The sequence below is a fragment of the Neophocaena asiaeorientalis genome, unplaced genomic scaffold (assembly GCF_003031525.2).
Source record: "Neophocaena asiaeorientalis asiaeorientalis breed wild unplaced genomic scaffold, Neophocaena_asiaeorientalis_V1.1 scaffold437, whole genome shotgun sequence".
NCBI lineage: Eukaryota > Metazoa > Chordata > Mammalia > Artiodactyla > Phocoenidae > Neophocaena > Neophocaena asiaeorientalis.
This window is the reverse complement of record NW_020173375.1, coordinates 1435041-1451799: the sequence shown is the minus strand read 5'-3', so window position 1 is coordinate 1451799 and position 16759 is coordinate 1435041. Positions and strand designations below refer to the sequence as shown.

Here is a 16759-nt window from a genome sequence, read left to right as displayed (position 1 = left end):
TCTCTAGTCTTGGCTGATCAAATCACTCTACGTCTCTGTGCTTCATTTGCTACACCTGTGAAATCAGGATAGTAAGCTAATGCAGGTAAATGCTTAAAGCAACACTTGGAACAGTGTTCAACAAACGCTGGTTAACTTTATTTTCTAAAGAAAGTGAGAGGACAAAACCAGGGGTCTAGATAGCCAGAGAAAAGCGAGGGCTAAGTCGCTCTTCTGTGCAGTCTGGCGGGCACAAAATCGGTTGACCAGTCCCACACGACTCAGGGTGACGCCCTGGCGCAGCCTCGGGTCTCGAGCTCTCGTGCCTTTCTGCTAAACGCGCTCCGCATTCCAGCCCACAGGCTCCCTACATGCCGCCGACGCTGCGCAGGCGCAGACCCCGCGGTGTGCACACGATGCACATGCGCACTCAGACGCGCTGGTAAAGCAAAAATGGCGGCGGCGGCTATGCGCATGGCGGCACCCGGAATCAGGCTCAGTGCTGTAGTGAGAAGTCTCCGGGCCGCGGTGCGCAGCGTGTGTACCCAGCCTGTCTCTGTTAATGAGCGCATCGAGAACAAGCGTCAAGCCGCACTACTGGGAGGAGGGCAGCGCCGCATCGACGCGCAGCATAAGCGAGTGAGTCCTAAAGGGGCCGAGGCCAGACCGCTTCCGGCGGTCGCGACCTATCACAGCGTGAGCGGCTCGCGGCGTACGGGGCCTCCCAGCCAATCCGCGCGATGCCGCGAGGGGCGGGGCGGAGCCGAGGATGTTCACCTTGTGAACCTGTTGCCTTTCACTGGGGCAGGTAAAATCAGGACAAGCACCGTTGTGCTTTGTCACTGTCTGCTTTCCCTTTGGAATTTTAGACGGGTCTGGCTGGGCTCCAGCGGCTTACCAGTTAATAGCTATGAACTTTTGGACAAGTTACCCCTTTGGAGTCAATTTATTCTAAATAGAAGATGGTAATAATTCTCCCCTTGTAATGTTACTGGAATAAGATAGTGAAGCAATGATAGGCACTTAATTAAAAAAAAAACTTGTTCTTCTCATGCCCCATGAAAGAGTGGTGGTAGGTTCTTGCTCCATTATGGAAGCAGGAAAATCAAGGCGTTTGGCAGGGGAAGTTACATGGGCAAACTCACATTCACCTGGGGTGGCTGTGTGGTGTGCGCAGGGAACTTGTGGAAACTCTGCCCCCCGAATGCCAGCCGAACCTCCTTTAGGATATCAGCGTGCTTGCTGGGTAGGAAAGACACCTTCGGAAGCAGGTGTTTTTTCCTGGGGTTGCTCAGGTTACTCTGAGAGTTTGGCTGGAGTGAGCAGCTGAGGCACTGCCACCCACTGCCCGGGGTACTGCGAGGCCCAGATCGGTGACTTGGGACTTGAAACGAGGCTCGCTCAGTGCGTCCCGGACACGTGTGAGTCTGGCCTGATGTGCTGGATGGGTTAAATAACCAACCTGGAAGATGCAAAAGTGAAATTTTTAGAGGTGAAGGATACTGAGGCATAAATTTACAGACGTGGGGGTAGTGGGGTCTTTAGTGAGGACGTTTGCACTGGCCCTTTATTAACTCTAATTTGAGTGTTAATTTAGATGTTGTAAATGCCCATTTGACAAGAGCCTGAGTGTGACAGTTCCTTTTTGCCATTTGGGAGTGAGATGTAAATTTGGTTGAGAGTGTGTTGTGCCCGGAGTGCTTTTCCTCCCTTCCCTGAGGTCCCTGGGGTGGCAGTGTCTGGGTTGAGGGAGCTTTATTATTATTATTTTTTGGCTGCATTGAGCGGCATGCGGGATCTTAGTCTCCCAACCAGGAATTGAACGGGTGCCCCCTGCAGTGGAAGCGGGGATTCTTAACCACTGGACCTTCAGGGAAGTTCTGTGAGGAAACTTTAGATTATCCTCTGGAAAGGCCTGTCAGTGCACCCTGCACTCTTTCTGTTGGGGCCCATGGCTCAATCTCTCCCTGGAAGAACATCCCACCCATTTCCAGGCGGATCTTACTGGATTTAGATGCAGCCTCCAGAAACTGTTTTTCTTTTGCCAAGGCTGACTTAGTCAGGAGGCTTACTTGGTTTAAATCTCCTACCCCATACCCTTTTACACAATATTTGGACTACTTCCCCAGGATAGATTCCCAGAAATGGAATTACTGGGTCAAAAGATACAAACATTTTTAACACTGATATATATTGCCAAATTGCTTTCTTTCTTTTTTTCTTTTTTTGTGGTACGCGGGCCTCTCACTGTTGTGCGCAGGCTCAGCGTCCATGGCTCATGGGCCCAGCCGCTCTGCGGCATGTGGGATCTTCCCAAACTGGGGCACGAACCTGCGTCTCTTGCATCGGCAGGCAGACTTTCAACCACTGTGCCACCAGGGAAGCCCACCAAATTGCTTTCTTGAAAACATTTTATTTTACACAGTAGTGTAGAGGATTACCTTTTTGTTTTAATACCACCTCACTGGCTTTGGCTTCCTTCTTAAGGGGAAAATATAGCTAGTTAGAGGGTTTGTTTTTTTTTTAACAGGGGTCGGGGATAGACAATGGGCCCCGTTATTGGTCTTGGTCTAAGGGCTTGGGAGCCCAAACAATGGAGGCCCTTGACAGGTTGAGGTCTCCAACGTCACCCTCTCCAAGAACCATTTTTTAACTCCTCTCAAGTGAGCTCTTTAGCACTCTCTGTCCCACTCTTTTAATACTAAGCCACTCTCTGCTGTGGGGTTGTCTGTGTATCACAGTCACTGTCAGGGGTAGGGTCCCTAAGCAGGGCCCCCAATGTAGGAGAGGACCCTGGAGGCGGCAGGAGAAGTGTCCTTGGGGCTGGACCCTAGTGAGGTGAGCTTCTGTGGGGCTCCTTAGAAGAAGCTTGTGAACCTAGGAGTGTAGCCTCAGACCCTTCGCGAAGCCTGCTTTAGTTTTCTATCTCCTGCTTCTCCGTTCTCCTTTTTACTGCTCCTTGGGTCTCCAGTAAATGTTTGTAGAACTCGTTATCTTGTTCCAGGGTCAGGCTCTCCTTACCCCCACTTCTCCTCTCTGCCTTTCCTTCCTACTCCCTTAATTTGCTTCCACAGTTAGTGGCTCCTGGAACAGCCGATCTGCCCTGATTTCCTTACTGGCTGAATTCTACTGATAACACCTTTCTCTTGGGCAGGTTTATGGAATAGAGGCTTTCACATAGGGTGAAGGCAAAAACTAGCCCTCCTGGCCCTCCCATGAGCACTCCTTGCTTACTGACTTTTGTCTATGATGACATCACTGAGCGATTTTTGTTGCATTTTAGGGAAAGCTAACGGCCAGAGAGCGGATCAGTCTCTTGCTGGACCCTGGCAGTTTTGTTGAGAGCGACATGTTTGTGGAACACAGATGTGCAGATTTTGGAATGGCTGCTGATAAGAATAAGGTATCTGTTCACAGTGGTGGTGCAGGCTTCCAGGTTTCACTTACCAGCTGTGGCCCTGCTGTTCGACACACTAGATTAATGAAGTCCTTTCAGGATTCAGGATGCATTGAAACATTTTCAAGTGTGAGGCCCTGGAATTGCAGAAGTGCCTCTTGAGAAGCACTGCTGGGGCTTCCAGGTTCCCCACTCACCTTTGTCTACAGATGAAGGAATGTGGGTGCACTACTCATACCTTGTGCAGGGTGACTCTGGCCCAGCTCCCAGGGCTCCGGTGTGGGTTCACAGTTCTTGCTGGTATAGAATGACAAACTTAGAAGGAGAGTTGGGAATTTTTTTGGATTGTGTTCTGGTCTGCCTAGGCACCAGGAACCCCTAAAGGCTAACCAGTCACCTCTTTTGACATACTTTAAGTTTATGCCTTGGAGTTTTGGAGGTCACAGTTACCAACACTTGTTCCTTCAGTTGGGTGTTCTCCATGGTGCACAGAGTTCTTTGGACTCTCTTTTGGTCCATTTATTTTCAAGACTATGATCAAAGATTTGTAACCTTGGCACTAAACTTGCTGGCTCCATTTGAGCCATTATGGGCCACACAGTGACTGTCAGAATTCCAAGCAAAATGATAGGTTTGCCTTTTTAAGGTTTGGGGGTGGGATGTGTGGCTCTGTAGAAGTTGCCATGTTTTGTTATATATTCTCCTTCCTCCTGTGAGGGTTCAGTAGTGGCATCCCTAGGGGGTCCCCTGATTATTCTGCTGAGGCCCACTGAGGCCCAAGACTACAGTGTTCTGTTGATGAAGCAGTAGCCCAGTGCTTGCTGTTGCAGAGCTGAGGGGGGAAGCAGGGATTCCTTCATGTTCTTTATTCATATTGAATTTTAAGGAATTTGGGGTGTGGTTTTTTTTAGGGGGAGTCTTTCCTTGGGGCATAACTGCGAAATTAATTAAGAGAAGTATTTGGTTTTTTTAACTTTCATTTTTCTATTTTTCTGGTAGTTTCCTGGAGACAGTGTGGTCACTGGACGGGGACGAATCAATGGAAGATTGGTTTATGTCTTCAGTCAGGTATTTCATATTCTAATTGGCTGAGGTTTCCTTGAGGGCAGAGCCAGGAACAAAATATGTGAGAAGAAAACAGTCCTGGGGAATGAAAACTTGCCTGTAGTTGGGGCAGGTGAGGGAATTACTTTGTTTCTTAGTGCATATGTCCAGAGTATTACACTATTATAATGTAATAGGGTGTTTTTAATTAGGGAGAAAGACTCCCTAGTCGGTGTGGGGGAGGATCACAGGGCAGTAGTCATCTAAGAAGTCCCAGGAACCAGGAGTTTATCCAAGTGAGTGAGAGTCCTTTTGGCAGGTTGGGTGCATGCTGGGAGGGCAGCTGTGTCCTGGGCAGATTGTGTGGACCTGAGGGAGTGCAACGGATGCAGCTTGGGCAGAGGGGATTTGACTCTCAGAGCCACAGGCCGCTTGAGTTTTAGGCTTTCGTGAAAGAGTTCAAACAATTTTTGTTAGGCTGCATCAAGACATACAGTTTCTTCACACGGACACCATAGGAGAATGTAGTAGGCAGAATAATGGCCTGCAAATATATCCAAATCCTAATCCCTGAAACCCGTGAATATGTAATTTTACCTGCCAAAGGGGAATTAAGCTTGCAGATGGAATTAATGTTACTAATCAGTTGACCTTAAAATAGAATAGCTTGCGTTATCCAGGTGGGCCCAGTGTAATCACAAGGGCCCTTAAAAGTGGGAGAGAGGCAGAAGGGGAGGTCAGAATAATGCTATGTGAGAAGGACTTGGTCTGCCTGTTTCTGGCTTGGAAGAGGGAGGAAGGGGGTCATGAGGTGAGGAATGTAAATAGATAGTCTCTAGAAGCTGGAAAAGATAAGACAACAGATTCTCCTCTGGAGCCTCCAGAAAGGAGCATAGCCCTGCTAACCTTGATTTTAGCTCACTGAGACCCATGTAGGACTTCTAAATTACAGAACTGTAAGATAATGAATGTGTGTTGTTTCAAGCTGCTGAATTTGTGGTAATTTGTTATAGCAGCAGTAGAAAACTAACACAAAGAACATGTTGTATCCTATTTTTTGTTTGATTTTTTTTTCTCCACTAAGAGACAGAAATATGTATATAATTCTAAATATTTAGTTTCTTTTTACAGATCTTAAAGGTATAGAGCTTATTTAGGAACCTAGAATGTTTTCCAGGTTTGAGAGTAAAATAATTATACTTGATTATTTTAAGAGTTATTTAGACAGTACTCATTTGCTAATGAATTACTTTTAAAATATTTTAAAACTGTGTTATAAATGTGTCTGCCAAATGCCTAACTAGAAGGGATCATCTCTCTTTTTTTAATTTATGAGAGCTAGGCAAAGAATTGTATAGAAGGAACCATTAGTAAGATAGCTAGAACAAAGAAGGCTATTGTGCTTTCTGGGCACAATGTTCCCTTAACTATTAAGGAGATAACAAAAATTCATTGAATTGATGCTTCCGAGCACCTCTTATGCCTGTGGGTTTGGGTGGGAGTGAGGGGGAGGTGGAGATGACCGAGACAGTTCTTGCCCTGGAGAAGCTAATCATTTTGTAGGTAGAATGGGACAGAACAGGGGTGGCTACAGTTACCGATAGTCGGTGAGAGGTTCTGGGCAAGTGCCATGGGCTCAGGACAAGGGAAGGTCACATCCGGATCCAGGAAAGCTTTAGGGAAAATGGGGCATGTGAAGTAGGCCCTGAAGGATACTGAGGGGGAGGAGTGATGGGTCAGATTTTTTGTAGTGATCCCCCAAATGTTAATATCTGCAGACATTGTTTTCTGCGGGGAGCTTCTGTTTTTCCAGAGAAGCAGTCGCAGTCTTTTGCGTGATAATTGGCTTTAGATGTGTTCTGGGGGAAGGGGGTGGGGGGAAGGAGGGGCCAGCAGTGGCTCATCATTCACTGTACAGATTAGGCATCTCACCTGTTTTCAGCCTTGCCTTTGCTGCCTTTTGTGGCTGGGGATTGTGACTCCAGAAGCCCTCTGGTTAAGTTTCTTGAGAGAGTAAACCTCCTTTCTCCTCTCCAGGTGAAGAAGAGGCCCTGTGGGGTCTAACTGCTCCCAACACAGACTTCCTGTCAGTCTGCTTTCCACCGCACTTTCTGTGGTTCCTGGGCTGTCCCCTCCTGTGGTTACTCCCTCGGCAGGTGTAAAGGCTTCCATTTGCTCCAAGTCAGATATTCTTGTGCTTTCACTTCCCTCATTTGTTCACTCTCTCTTCTGCTGTTGTTTCCTCTTCCTTTTTTGTCCTCATGGGCTGAATGTGTTTTTAATTCCCTACTATCTTTTTGATGGGGATTTAGGAAGGAGGTCATTCCTACAAGAAGCTTTTTATATCAGAAGGTAATGAAAATCCAGAAGCAAGAAGAAGCAGTGAGGACTCATTCACTTCTTCCACCTCCTTTATCAAAACAGCAGATTGACCTCCACAGAATCTGATTTTTTGGGGTTAATTCTGCCTGAAAAGTTTTCCTTCCCTCAGAGCTACAAGTCATTTTTGTATACAAAGACTAGGTCTTTTGCTGTTCACATTACATGAACTCCTTTTAAGACATTTTATTCACTATTCATTCTATGGAATACTTTATGTCACACTTTCCCCCTAATCTTTTAAACTTCTGAAAATCCTTTAAAAATTTTTATCTATGAATTTTCCATTTCCTCCTCCTATTGGGTCTTCATCTCTGGCTAGTCACTCCATATTATTTTTTGATTTGTTTTCTTTTTAGGATTTTACAGTTTTTGGAGGCAGCCTGTCGGGAGCACATGCCCAAAAGATCTGCAAAGTAAGTATTTATTTTTTATAAATTTTCTTTTTTTAAAAAAAATTTTATTTTATTTTTGACTGCGTTGGGTCTCCGTTGCTGTGTGCGGGCTTTCTCTAATTGCGGTGAGCAGGGACTACTCTTCCTTGTGGTGCACGGGCTTCTCATTGTGGTGGCTTCTCTTGTTGCAGAGCGTGGGCTCTAGGCGCATGGGCTTCAGTAGTTGTGGCACACGAGCTCAGTAGTTGTGGCTCACGGTCTCTGGAGCACAGGTTCAGTAGCTGTGGCACATGGGCTTAGTTGCTCCGCGGCATGTGGGATCTTCCCGGACCAGGGCTCGAACCTGTGTTCCCTGCATTGGCAGGCGGATTCTTAACCACTGCACTACCAGGGAAGCCCCCAAAGTAAGTATTTAATATTGAAAACAAACTCAATACTTTCATCAGTCACATGGGGTGGGGCAGAGGTGTGCAGGATGTGGTGCTGACCTGAAGGTGCCTTCAGTAAAGGGCAGGAGGTCTTAACATTTTTTGTAGCATGGATCCCTTTGGCAGGCTGGTGAAGCCGGACCCGCATTTTTTATATATTTTTAAAATTTAAAGTCTTTATTGAATTTGTTACAATATTGCTTCTGTTTTATGTTTTGGTTTTTTGGCACGAGACATGTGGGATATCAGCTCCCTGACCAGGGATTGAACCTGCACCCCTTGCATTGGAAGGTGAAGTCTTAACCACTGAACTGCTGGGGAAGTCCCTGGACCCGCATTTTTACATATGCATAAAGTAAAATGTAGGATTACAAGAGATTGAAAATTTAAAAATCACATTTGTAATATATATGCTTCCTTATTAATGAATTAAATCGAGATTTAGAAGTGGATAAACTGCTATAATTTTAAAGTTGGCATGAGTTGAAAATGATATTTCAAGATATCTGCCAGAAAGTGGGACCCACCAGAAAGTGGGACTTTCCTGGTAGTCCAGAGGTTAAGACTTCACACTTCCATTGCAGGGGGCATGGGTTCGATCCCTGGTTGGGGAACTAAGATCCCACATGCTGTGCGGTATGGCCAAAAAAAAAAAAAAAAAAGATATTTGCAGCAACTTTAATGTGGCATAAAAAATCTGTGGCTTCTATTAATGACAAAGTTACAGGTATTTCTAATACTGCTGTGGTTAATAAAATTTTCCAAGTTCATGGACTCCTTGAAATCTACTCACAGGCTTCTTACGGTTCTGAGGATCCCAAGTAAAGAACCCATGGTCTAGGTAGAGAATCCAGGTACTAAAAAAGCAGTGCAAATGATGGCATTTAAAAAATGCTGCTACAGATGAGATGCTCTGGTGGTGAATAAAAGTGTAGATCATATTTGGGGAGTTTTGGAATAAAGGTAGAGTTGATCTTTAGTAGCTGGGCAGGGCTTCCCTGTGTAATGGAATACCTAGCTTCTCTGTGTGGTCCTGTCATGTGTTACTCCTGAGACCTTGGGCCAATCCCTAAACTTTTAAACCTTCCTAATTTCCTCCACAATTTATTGCCTCTGTTGTGATTACTAAATGAGATAATGGAAGTGAAAGTGCTTTGTAAATTCTCAAGGACTGTTAGAAATGTTGCTCATTAGGCTGTCAACTACTGACCCATGAGGAAAATCTGTCTTATTAGAAGTAAAAGGGCTGGGCCTGGCCTCCAGTTAATAGATGGGTCCACATTTACTTTCACAAAAATACTGCTTTGCCATTCTATCAGTTCAAAATATTATTTTGTTCAGTCCCAGGCTGAAAAAATACTACAGCCTGGGCCTGAGGCTCTAGAAGTGGTTGCCATGAACAGTCTTCGCCTCTGCAAATGGGAAGTGCTTTGGCTCTTGGCTGCTTGGGGGACTTCAATTAGCGGTTTAAATATCTGATTTTCTGTCTTCCACGAGGTACCCAATCATCATGTGGAATGGAGCCAGTGTTATGGACTCCTGTTTTGAAAAGTACACTCAGAGCATTTTCCAGAAAACCACCATGCTGCTTTGTAAATGCTGTTTTTCATAACAGGGTCAGTTGTCTCACAAAAGATTTTTCTGCTATCTCAGATCATGGACCAAGCCATGACAGTGGGGGCTCCGGTGATTGGACTGAATGACTCTGGGGGAGCACGGATCCAAGAGGGAGTAGAGTCTTTGGCTGGCTATGCAGACATCTTTCTGGTGAGAAACCGTTAATAGAGAATGGAAGAGTACAGGGAGTTCTCTAAGCTGTGTCCTGGTCAGAGCTTCCCTATCTTACCTCATTGTGTCCTGTAGCTCCTTCCTGTGTCATTGGGGTGGCATGAAGGGTGGATGAAAAGCAAGAGAGATGGGGGTTCCTGGTGGCCTAGTGGTTAGGACTCTGCTGTGGCCCCAGTTCAATCCCTGGTCGGGGGAACTGATAAGGTAGGGAGGGTTATCTTTCTTTTTCTTTCATAGAGACCACTGATACTTATAGGGGAAAACAAAATTAAAGATTATTCAGAAGGGAATGTCACTTAAATAATTTTTTTTCAAAAGCAAGGAGTAGGGAATATAAAAGATTAAAATGAACTGACTTGCTAAAAATTAGGAATTTTATTATTTTAACTTTATATCAGAGTATAGTTGAACAACGTTATGTTAGTTTCAGATGCACAGCAAAGTGATTCAGTTATACATATACATGTATCTATAGAATTAACAGTTTTTTAAAAAAGCAGTGTTTTCTTTTTTTTTTTTGTTTTGTTTTTTGTGGTACGCGGGCCTCTCACTGTTGTGGCCTCTCCCGTTGCGGAGCACAGGCTCCGGCCGCGCAGGCTCAGCGGCCATGGCTCACGGGCCCAGCCGCTCCGCAGCATGTGGGATCTTCTCGGACTGGGGCACAAACCCGTGTCCCCTGCATCGGCAGGGGGGCTCTCAACCACTGTGCCACCAGGGAAGCCCCTGTGTTTTTTTTTTTGTTAAGACATTACAAGGTCATTATACAAAGTTCAAGCTGTAGTACAAAGAAGAAAGAAATCCCACCATCACCCAAGATCCCACCATTCAGAAGCATTTGGTGAACATCATTTCAGATATCTGCTTTCTTACAGAGTAAAAGAGAAAGAAATGAAAAGAAACACAAAAATTAAATACATTATTTGAAGTAGGAAGTCATTGTAAGGGAGGTTGGGGTGAGGGAGAGATACTGCCAGATGTAAACTTGAGAGAAGGGACAGGTCAGCATTTCCAGGGAGGGGAGGAAAGAAAGGACAGAGACAGGCAGACATTGTTTCTAATCAGGCCAGCTGTTCTTGTCATCCCCTGGCCTGCAGGCTTATGAAGGTTTTTATTCCCTGCCACTGCCCTTTGTGTTCAGTCAGAAAAATGTGTGTTTACTTTGTGTACGATACCTCTGGTAGTTGTGGGAGCACTTGTGTACGTTGAGAAGCCACTTTGTAGATCTTAAACCTACTTTTTAATCTTTAAACTTGAGCTCTAGGGGTAGCACACTGGGGAGTAAAGGCACTCCTTTATGTCTTTTACCCACATTCACCAGTTGTTTACATTTTACCTGTTTGCTCTATCATTTTCTCTCCGTATGCACATATTTGCACGGTATATTTTTCTGAAACATTTGAGAGTAAATTGGAGATTGTGCCTCCTTTATCTCTTAAATCCTTCATTGTATATTTTCTAAGAACAAGGACATTTTTATATAAACAGAGTACAGTAATTGAGAAACTTAATATTGATTCATCAGTATTATTCTTATTCATATTTCATCAAATGATCCTAATAATGGCCTTTATAGTTATCCCCCCGCCCCAGTCCAGGATTAAGTACTGCCTTTAGTTGTCATATAACTTTAATCTCCTTCAATCTGGAACATTTCCTCAATTTCTCTTTGTCTTCTATGACTTTTGATATTTTTTAAAAACAGCTTTATTGAGGTATAATTTACGAAGCATAAAATCCATCCATTATAAGCATACATTTCAACGATTTTTAAGAAACTTGTGCAGCCATCACCACAGTCTACAATTTAGAATCTTTCACTCCAAAAAGATCCTTCCTGCCTGTTTTCAGTCAATTCCTACCCAGCCCTAGGTAGCCACTGATCAGCTTTCTGCCTCTACAGTTTTTTCATCTCTCTTCACTTAAAATAATGTTTTTGAGGTTCATTCATATTGTACTGTGTATCAGTGATTTGTTTTTATTGCTGGATAATATTATATAGATATACCATATTTTGTTTATCCATCCACTAGTTGATGGACATTTGGGTAGTTTTTACATTTTGAATATCATAAATAATGTTGCTATGGACATTTGTATATAGCTCATCGTGTGGACATATGTTTTCATAACCTTTGAGTAGATTCCTAAGAGTGAAATTGTTGGATCAAATTATTGAACCCAAGTTCTTGTGCCCAATGCACAGTGAAGCCAAACAAATGGAAATGTCGGAGATTGGAGCGGAGAAAAGTTTATTGTAGGGCCAAGCAAAGACCTGAACTCCTCCATGGGTTTCAGGGAAGAGTTTTTAAGGGGAAGGTGAGGGAGGGTAGTAGGAGGGTGTGTGTGTCTGATTGGTTGGTGGTGAGGTAGCAGGGTGGTGTTTCAGGAATCTCAGCCATCAGCCTTCTGGTTCCAACCGGTCTGGGGTCCACATGCTTGTGCTCAGGGGGCCTGAGTTCCTGTAGAAGAACTCAGAGATATGTATGGAATTGTTATGCACATCCTCTGAGGAGGAACCAGGCCCAGGCCCCATGCCGCACTATTATTTCTTTCTGCATTCCCTCAATCCCCTAATTAGTAACTATTTGAGTCTGCCCTTTGGAACTCAGGGAAGGTCTAGGAGGCTAAAACCTTTTTCCTACAAACAAGAAATGGGGGACACAGAAAGGCTTTTGTACTTGGGAGGGCCTCACAGGGTCCTTCTCGGCTTCATTATAAGTTTATGTATAACTTTTTAAGAAACTGCCAAATTTTTTCCCAAGGTGACTGTACCCTTTTATATTACCACAAGCAGTGTAATTGGGGGTTTCTGGTTCTCCCCATTCTTGTTGACACGTAGCATCGTCAGTCTTTTCCATTATAGTCATTTCAGTGGTAAGTAGTGGTATCTCTCCGTGGTTTTAATTTGCATTTCCCATCTCACTAATCCTGTTGAGTATCTTTTTACGTACATGGTAGTCATTTGTATATCTTCTTTGCTGAAATGTTTGTTCAGATCTTTTGCTCATTTTGTAATTGGATTTTGGGTAAGAGTTCTTTATATATTCAGGATACAAGTCTTCTATCAGATATATGATTTTCAATTTTTTTTTTACTAGTCTGTGGCTTTTCATTTCTTTTCTTTTTTTTGGTAAATTAATTAATTTACCATTTATATTTGGCTATGTTGGGTCTTCATTGCCGCATGTGGGCTTTCTGTAGTTTCAGGGAGCGGGGGCTACTCTTCATTGCAGTGGGCAGGCTTCTCATTGCGGTGGCTTCTCTTGTTGAGGAGCATGGGCTCTAGGCACGCGGGCTTCAGTAGTTGTGGCATGTATGCTCAGTAGTTGTAGCTTGTGGGCTCTAGAGCACAGGCTTAGTAGTTGTGGCACACGGGCTTAGTTGCTCCACGGCATGTGGGATCTTCCCGGAGCAGTGCTCGAACCTGTGTCCCCTGCATTGGCAGGCGGATTCTTAACCACTGCCACCAGGGGAGTCCCTGTGGCTTTCTATTTCTTAATGGTGGCGTTTTAAGTGCAAAAGTTTTAAATCTTAAAGTCCAGTTTATCAGTTTTTTTCTTTTGTAGATCATGCTTTTATTCTCATGTAAGAACTGTGCTCAATACAAAGTCATGAAGATTTTGTCTAGTGGTTTTGTTACCAACCAGGGTTCTTGGCCTCCTTAATCAATAGAAATTGGTCAGAGGCCAGACAAGAAATTCAGACAAGGCTTTATTGGGGCCCCTGCTGCAGCAGGAGGGAGCGAGAACAAACAACAGGTTCCCTTGCTTGCTTGCTCGCTGAGGAGGGTGCAAGCGAGCTTTTTCATTACATGGGATAAGGATAGGGGTGTGTCTGGGAGTCGGGCTGGAGGGGTGGCTTAGGTGGTCTGCCCACCCCTTAGGTGGTGTGGTGTGCAGGGGGCATGTGCAGTGCCCTGCTTTAGCTCCGGGCTTTTCAAAAGTGGCAGTTGCATTTTTTGGTCTCTTTGTATCTCTTGTCCAGAATTTGCCCTGATTGCACCTGCATGCAGTTACTTTTAGTCCCATGTAGTTTTCTTGTATTTTGTTGCTCGAGGAGAGGTGTGTCCAGGTGCAAGCACTGCAGCACTGCAGCACTGCAGCACTGCAGCAAAGGGTCCCAGCTCCCAGCCTGTCTCAGTTTTTTTTCATGAGGTTTTATAGGTTTTTGGCCTTCATATTAGGTTTGTGATCCCTTTTGAGTTAATTTTTGAGTATGGTCTGAGGTCAGGGTCCAAATTCATCCTTGTCCCACCACCATTAATTGACATGACTGTTCTTTCCCTACTGAATGGTCCTGGCACGTTGGTGGAAAGAAAATCAATTGACCATAAATATAAGGGTTTATTTCCTGACTCAGTTTTTTTCCATTGATGTATATGCTTATCCTTACATCAGAAGCACACTTTCTCTTCTGATAGTCTTATGATGTGTATGTTGGTACATTTGATTTCCCACAGGTCCCTCAGCCTCTGTTCTTTTTTCCTTTTTTTTGCTGTTCCTCAGAGTTGTGGACTTAAAAACTGTTCACAAACTAAAAGTTGTGTCAACTTAAAAATAAATGCACAATGTGAGAGTTGTGAGTTAAGTTTTACTTGGGGCAAAATGAGGACTGCAGCTCAGGAGACAGCATCCCAGATAGCTCTGAGAAACTGCTCCAAAGAGGTAGGAGAGAAGGTCTGAATATATGTGATTTTGGTGAAGGGGGAATACATGCAATCAAGCACATATTTTTTGTAGAAGTTTTCTGCTAGTCTCATGAAAGTTACTGCTAGTCACGAGGAGCAGACGTGACCATGAAGGATTTTAGTGTTTTTCTAGATATGAGGAGATACAAGAATTGGGCTCATAAAATTGGCTCCTGAAAATATCTAACTTTCTGAAGACCTGTTCTGCCAGTTTTTCCCAGAGCACAGAGTTCCTAATTTCAGCTTTCTACCCTGAACTCCTTTCGGTGGGGTATTGAAAGTCAGCGGCTGCAAATGCACAAGACTTAATCCTTGTAGAGGTAGATGGCAAGTGCCAATTGTAGTTGACATTTAAAAAAAAAATTTATTTATTTGGTTGCACCAGGTCTTAGTGGTGGCAGGCAGGCTCCTTAGTTGCGGCTTGCTGGGCTCCTTAGTCGTGGCTTGCGAACTATTAGTTGCGGCATGCATGTGGGACCTAGTTCCCTGAACAGGGATCGAACCCAGGCCCCCTGCATTGGGAGCACAGAGTCTTATCCACATGCTACCAGGGAAGTCCCTAAACTTAGACATTCTAAATGTACAGTTAAGTTGTACTGAATACGTTCATAATTTTATGCACCTATCACCATTGTCCATCTCCGTAACATTTTTTTTTTTTTTTTTTGCGGTATGCGGGCCTCTCACTGTTGTGGCCTCTACCACTGAGGAGCACAGGCTCCGGACGCGCAGGCTCAGCGGCCATGGCTCACGGGCCCAGCCGCTCCACGGCATGTGGGATCTTCCTGGACCAGGGCACTAACCTGTGTCCCCTGCATCGGCAGGCAGACTCTCAACCACTGCGCCACCAGGGAAGCCCATCTCCATAACTTTTTAAGTGTCAATTCTTTTTTTTCTTTTTTTTAATGTTTTTTAACATCTTTATTGGAGTATAATTGCTTCATGATGCTGTGCTAGTTTGTGCTGCACAACAAAGTGAATTAGCCACATGCACACATACATCCCCATATCGCCTCCCGCTTGCATTCCCTCCCACCCTCCCTATCCCATCCCTCTAGGTGGTCACAAAGCGCCGAGGTGATCTCCCTGTACTGTGCAGCTTCTTGTACATGGGTTTATCTCTGGGCTTTCTATCCTGTTCCATTGATCTATATTTCTGTTTTTGTGCCAGTACCATACTGTCTTGATTACTGTAGCATTGTAGTATAGTCTGAAGTCAGGGAGCCTGTTGCCTCCATCTGCATTTTTCTTTCTCAAGATAGCTTTGGTTATTCGGGGTCTTTTATGTTTCCATACAAATTGTGAAATTTTTTGTTCTAGTTCTGTGAAAAATACCATTGGTAGTTTGATAGGGATTGCATTGAATCTGTAGATTGCTTTGGGTAGTATGGTCACTTTTACAATGTTGATTCTTCCAATCCAGGAACGTGGTATATCTCTCCATCTGTTTGTATCATCTTGAATTTGTTTGATCAGTGTCTTATAGTTTTCTGCATACAGATTTTTTGTCCCCTTAGGTAGGTTTATTCCTGGGTATTTTATTCTATTTGTTACAATGGTAAATGGGATTGTTTCCTTAATTTCTCTTTCAGATTTTTCATCATTAGTGTATAGCAATGCAAGAGATTTGTGTGCATTAATTTTGTATCCTGCTACTTTACCAAATTCATTGATCAGCTCTAGTAGTTTTCTGGTAGCATCTTTAGGATTCTCTATGTATAGTATCATGTCATCTGCAAACAGTGACAGTTTTACTTCTTCTTCTCTGATTTGGATTCCTTTTATTTCTTTGTCTTCTCTGATTGCTGTGGCTAAAACTTCTAAAACTGTTGAATAATAGTGGTGAGAGTGGGCACCCTTGTCTTGTTCCTGATCTTAGAGGAAATGGTTTCAGTTTTTCACCATTGAGGACGATGTTGGCTGTGGGTTTGTCTTACATGGCCATTATTATGTTGAGGTACGTTCCCTCTATGCTTACTTCTGGAGCGTCTTTATCATAAGTGCGTGTTGAATTTTGTTGAAAGCTTTTTCTGAATTTATTGAGATTGTCATATGGTTTTTATCCTTCAATTTGTTAATATGGTGTATCACATTGATTGATTTGCGTATATTGAAGAATCCTTGCATTCCTGGGATAAACCCCATTTGATCATGGTGTATGACCTTCTTAATGTGCTGTTGGATTCTGTTTGCTAGTATTTTGTTGAGTATTTTTGCATCTGTGTTTATCAGTGATATTGGCTTGTAGTTTTCTTTTCTTGTGACATCTTTGTCTGGTTTTAGTATCAGGGTGATGAATGAGTAGAATGAGTTTGGGAGTGTTCCTCCCTCTACTGTATTTGGAGGAGTTTGAGAAGTATAGGTGTTAACTCTTCTCTAAATGTTTGACACAATTCGTCTGTGAAGCCATCTGGTCCTGGGCTTTTGTTTGTTGGAAGATTTTTAATCACAGTTTCAATTTCAGTGCCTGTGATTGATCTGTTTATATTTTCTATTTCTTCCTGATTCAGTCTCAGAAGGTTGTACTTTTCTAAGAAATTGTCCATTTCTTCCAGGTTGTCCATTTCATTGGCATATAGTTGCTTGTAGTAATCTCTTATGTTCCTTTGTATTTCTGCAGTGTCATTTGTTACTTTACTTTTTTTTTTTTTTTTTTTTTTTT

At 43.7% G+C, this 16759-nt stretch overlaps 1 protein-coding gene across 1 annotated transcript in view; it reads left to right on the top strand.

The window, feature by feature from the left end:
• Window positions 1-364: 364 nt before the first annotated feature.
• The window catches only part of PCCB (propionyl-CoA carboxylase subunit beta), an 87723-nt gene continuing 71328 nt past the window's right edge, over window positions 365-16759 (top strand). The window contains exons 1-5 of the mRNA XM_024746261.1: window positions 365-618; window positions 3263-3382; window positions 4376-4444; window positions 7159-7215; window positions 9276-9389. Coding sequence (XP_024602029.1) covers window positions 433-618; window positions 3263-3382; window positions 4376-4444; window positions 7159-7215; window positions 9276-9389 — 546 coding nt within the window. The 5' untranslated portion in view covers window positions 365-432. The remainder of the gene's footprint in view (window positions 619-3262; window positions 3383-4375; window positions 4445-7158; window positions 7216-9275; window positions 9390-16759) is intronic.